This window comes from Globicephala melas, chromosome 17 (genome assembly GCF_963455315.2).
Source record: "Globicephala melas chromosome 17, mGloMel1.2, whole genome shotgun sequence".
NCBI lineage: Eukaryota > Metazoa > Chordata > Mammalia > Artiodactyla > Delphinidae > Globicephala > Globicephala melas.
The window spans coordinates 66,637,256-66,642,656 of NC_083330.1; the positions used below are offsets into that span (position 1 = coordinate 66,637,256).

The following is a 5,401-nucleotide window of genomic DNA, read 5'->3' on the forward strand; positions in this document are numbered from 1 at the left end:
CCCCGCTCTCTGCAACTAGAGAAAGCCCGCGCGCAGCAATGAACACCCAACACAGCCAAAACTAAATAAATTTATAAAAAATTAAAAATAAAAGAAATACTTAAAAAAATGCACATAACATAAAATTTGCCATCTAAACCATTTTCAAGTGTATAGCTCAATAGTGTTAAGTATATTCACATTGTTGTGCAAGCAATCTCCAGAAATTTTTAATCTTGCAGAACTGAAACTACATAGCCATTAAACAACAACTCTCCATGTCTCCTTCCCCCTAGCTCCTAGAAACCACCATTGTATTTTTTTTTTTTTTCTTTTTGGCTGTACCTCAGGGCATGTGGGATCTTCCCCGACCAGGCATCGAACCCGCACCCCTGCAGTGGAAGTGCAGAGTCTTAACTGCTGGACTGATAGAGAAGTCCCCATTGTATTTTCTGTTCCTGTGACTTTGACTACCTAGATACTTCTTGTAAGTGTAATCAATCACACAGTATTTTTCTTTTTGTAATTGGCTTATTTTACTTAGCATAATGTCTTTTAGGTTTAAACAGATTATATAGCATGTGTCAGAATTTTCTTTTTTATGGCTGAATAATATTCTGTTGTATGTGTACATCACATTTTGTTTATCCATTCATCTGTCAGTGGACACTGGGTTGTTTCCACCCTTGGGCTATTGTGAATAGTACTGCTAGGACAATGAGTGTACAAATATCTCTTCAAGACCATGCTTTCTTTTGAGTGTATCCCCAAATGTAGACTTGGTGGATCATATGGAAATTCTACTTTTAATTTTTTGAGGAACCGCTGTACTCTTTTCCACAGTGACTGCACTATTTTACATTCTCACTAATAGTGCACAAGGGTTCTGATTTCTTTACATCCTTGTCAACAGTTGTTCCTTCTTTTTTTTTTTCCTTTTTATAGTAGCTACCTTAATGGGTGTGAGGTGGATGTCTCATTGTGGGTTTTTTCTTTTTTCTTCCATGCCACGAGGTGTGTTTTATTTTCATTAATCATACAAATAATTTTCTATCATAGCCCAGGGCAAACCGAGAATTTAGCAGTCCGATTGGAGGGTCCCCTCAGACACCCACGGGCCAGTGGCATTGGCACGGAGTGCCCAGGTTCACACTGCAGCTTGTTGCTCGTGTCCATCTTGCAGGTGGCTCTTCCTCCACAGCATGACTAAGGTCTCCAAGAAGATGGGGGTGGAGATCCTCCAGGTTCTTAGGAAATTTCACTTCGCTTGCTTCTCCTGCTCAATGGTCTCTTTGGTTGGCAGGGTGTTCTTCTCCTGCGTCTCCATCGTCTTCAGCTTGGCCGTATCGAAGCCGGCAATTTCCGCCATGTCGGGCTTCTCTGCCATTTCTTAAAGCAGTCCAAGAACTGTCACTCCAAGCCCGCGGTCCAGGTGCTCCCACTCGTGTCACTGCAGCAGGAGACTCATTGTGGTTTTGATTTGCATTTCCCTAATGACTAGAGATGTTGTATATCTTTTCATGTGCTTATTGGCCATTCATGTGTCTTCTCTGGAGAAATGTCTATTCAGGTTCTTTACTCATTTTTGAATCAGGTTGTTTTTGTTACTGTTGTTGTTCTTAAATCTTAGGAGTTGTCTGTATATTTTGGGTTTTAACTCATTGTCAGATATATGGTTTGCAAATATTTCCTCCCATTCCATGGGTTGTCTTTTCACTCTGTTGATTGTGTCCTTGATTTAAATTTAAAACAGACGTTTTAAATTTTGATGTAGTCCAATTTATCTATTTTAACTTTGGTTGGCTGTACCTTTGGTGTCATATCTGATGGGGTTCAGAACATGCTACACTAAAGTATGGCATCTTAGCATATTTAATCTTTTAAGTTGAAGGAGTTTGAGAAAACAGCAGAAGTAGGAAGGTTACTTTGACCCTCCCCTAACCTTTCACCCATGAAGTAGGTCATAAAGTCCTTATGTGGGAAGTGGTCTCCCTGTATGAAGCAAAGGAGCATCCTTATCTCCAAAGACAACGAGATGCCACCAAAAATCCAAATGGGCCTTGCTAAGTTACCCCCAGTTTACTATACGCACCTCATACTCCTTGCCCTATTATATTTCTCCATGACTAGACACTCTTCATCAAACCTAGCATAAAAATACTCAGGTTTAACTGTTTGTTCAGATCTTGATTTCCTTATATTAAATAAATGTGTATGCTTTCTCCTTTTACTCTGTCTTGGTCAGTTTAATTTTCAAACCTAGCCAGGGATCCCAAGAAGGTGGAGGAAAAATTTTTTTCCCCTAAATTTGCTAGAAATTACTGCCAAATGCAATGTCATGAAGCTTTTACTCTGTGTTTTCTTCTAAGACTTTTATAGTTTTTGCCCTCACATTTAGATCTTTGATCCATTTTGAGTTAATTTTTGTGTATGGTGTAAGGTAAGGGTACAGCTTTGTTCTTTTGCATGTGGATATCCAGTTTTCCCAAAATCGTTTTGAAAATGCTGTCTTTTTTCCCATTGAATGGTTTTGGTTCCCTCATCAGGAATCAAGTGACTGTGATTGTGAGGGTTTATTTCCGGGCTCTCTAATTCTATTCCATTGGTCTAGCTGTCTGTATTTATACAAATACCACATTGTTTTGATTATAGTATCTTTGTGATAAGCTTGAAAGACGTTTAACTTGTTCTTTTTCAAAATTGTTTTGGCTACTCAAGCTCTCTTTTACCATTACAACACAGTTATGAAGAGGGCAAAATGTGCAAAACATATATGAGGATTCATCATTTTTTCCCCAGTAATCTTAATTTTTTGTTATTCAAATAATTTTCTGTGAAGTTTTTGAAGTTGCTATTGTATCATCATCCTTGTAAATTTATCTTCTTCATTTGTTCACTGGAGTAATTCTTCCAGATTCTCTCATATGAGTGGCTTTGCAAGTGTTTTAACTGTGCTTTGACATCATGAAATCCTGCATCTTTTACAAGATGTGCAATTCTATCCTGAAGTAGATTTGCTCTTGTATTTCATGGTGCTAATAGAGGTTTACATATGATAACCAGTGAATGTTGCCTCAATTGTCTCAATGGATTAGGAGATCTTTGTTTTAAGTAGGGAGGGATGTTTAAGTGGAGACTAATTTTTATAAATTGTCAGTTTTGTAGTAAATATTTTTACAGAATTAAACTCTGTGAATTTGGTGATTTTGATGGTAAACACTCAGATAAAGATAAGTTGTCATGGTTGAGGCTATGGGAATGGATATGTTCTTCAGAGTAAAGTGCTTTGGGAGAGCTGGAAAGAAAATCAAAGTACTCATGAGGCCACTAGCTTTTAGAGGGTTGAGGACAAAAATATTTGAAGTTCCTGGGAATGAGTTTTCAAGGAATTATGATAAGAATTGGACTAATTAAAAAAATCAGGTCTTTAATGCATTTTGAGTTTACTTTTGCTTGTGGTGTTAGGGAGTGTTCTAATTTCATTCTTTTACATGTAGCTGTCCAGTTTTTCCAGCATCACTTGTTAAGAGATTGTCTTTTCTCCACTTTATATCCTTGCCTCCTTTGTCATAGATCAATTGACCATAGGTGCATGGGTTTATCTCTGGGCTTTCTATCCCGTTCCATTGAACTATATTTCTGTTTTTCTGCCAGTACCATATTGATTACTGTAGCTTTGTAGTATAGTCTGAAGTCAGGGAGTCTGATTCCTCCAGCTCCGTTTTTTTCCCTCAAGACTGCTTTGGCTATTTGGGGTCTTTTGTGTTTCCATACAAATTTTAAACCATAAAAAGGAATGAAATCCAGTCATTTGTAGAGATGTGGATGTACCTAGAGACTGTCATACAGAGTGAAGTAAGTCATAAAGGGAAAAACAAATATCGTATATTAACACATATATGTGGAATCTGGAAAAATGGTACAGAAGAACCGGTTTGCAAGGCAGAAATAGAGACACAGATGTAGAGAACAAATGTGTGGACACCAAGGGGGGAAAACAAGAGGGGGGGGTGGTGGTGGGATGAATTGGGAGATGGGGATTGACATATATACACCAATATGTATAAAATGGATAACTAATAAGAACCTACTGTATAAAAAAAATAAAATAAAATAAAATGCAAAAAAAAGAAATAAAAATACAAAATAAATAAATAAATAAACCAAAATAAATAAATAATGAAGAGAATTTCAGATTAGTTTCTCAGGAAGACTGATTGCTGAGGAAAGAGAAATACGGGATGTGGAGTTCTCCTGTAAGAAAGAAAGGAGAATACAGTTGATAGATGCAAAAGGACTTTGGGTTTCAATTTCTTTTAAAATAAAGCGGGAGGTAAGAGATGTGTCTCCCATTGAGCTCCCATTGTCACACACTTTCATATTTTTATGCACAGACTTTTGCAGAGGCACAATTAGAGACCATACAAAGCTTTACATGTTTGAAAGTATACTTGAACATGGTTCCATCTCCATTTTCTCTGTCCTGTAAATTACTCCTGCAGGGCATTTGTCACAGCTGGCATCCACCCAACTTGATGTTAGTTAATAACAGCTGAGAGTATTTCCCCTCAGAACTATTTGCAATTTAATGAGGGATTATAGAAATTTAATAGAATGATATACAAAAGAAAAGTTATAAATATATAATGGTGGCATTTCAAGCACATTTATAAAGTCATATTGTTTTATTCATTCTCCACTCATTTCCGTTAAGGGTATTTATTGAGTTATGTGCTAGTTACAGTGTTAGACCTAGAACACAAAAATAATCAAGTCCTTAAGAAGTTTGCTATCTAAGTAGTTCTCAACCAGAAGGCAACAATACTATTCTCTTCATGTTTGAACATATCTGGGGGCAGTTTGGGTTGTTCCATTGGCTTGGGGGACATTATTGGTATTTAGTGGGCAGGCACACTCTGGAAAGATTTGCACAAAGAAGAATTATCCAGCTCTAACCAGTGGTGTCTCCACTGATAAACAAATGCTAGAATAAGAATAATACTAGTAGTAATGATTTATTATATACCTGTGCTGTGTTAACCACTTTATCTGCATTGTCTAATTTAATCTCACCTTGACACTTTGGAGTAAATACTATCTCCATTTTCCTGAATAGCTGAAAGGATAAAGAACTTTTTCAAGGCTACACTGCTAAGTAAATGGCAGAACCAGATTTTAAACAGTGTCCTAGATTAGACCCTGGAACCTACAGTCTTAATAACTGGACCATAGAGCTTCTTAAGCTAAAGATAAAACAGAACCTGGAGATCATGCTTGAGCAACCCAGAGGGCACAGACTATGATTTATTCATCTCTCTTCCTTATACCTAGTACAAAGACTGCTGTAATGCTTCTCCTTTATATGTCATTTTATTTAGTTTAATCCTGCTCATTTTTATAGATAAAGAAAACTGAAGTTCAG

At 36.9% G+C, this 5,401-nt stretch overlaps 1 protein-coding gene across 1 annotated transcript; it reads right to left on the reverse strand.

Moving 5' to 3' along the window:
- Positions 1-1,223: 1,223 nt before the first annotated feature.
- On the reverse strand, positions 1,224-1,366 carry LOC115863230 (thymosin beta-10-like). Its single transcript, XM_060287388.1, has one exon. The coding sequence runs from the start codon at positions 1,364-1,366 to the stop codon at positions 1,238-1,240; it is 129 nt and encodes a 42-aa protein (XP_060143371.1). The 3' UTR covers positions 1,224-1,237.
- Positions 1,367-5,401: the final 4,035 nt, after the last annotated feature.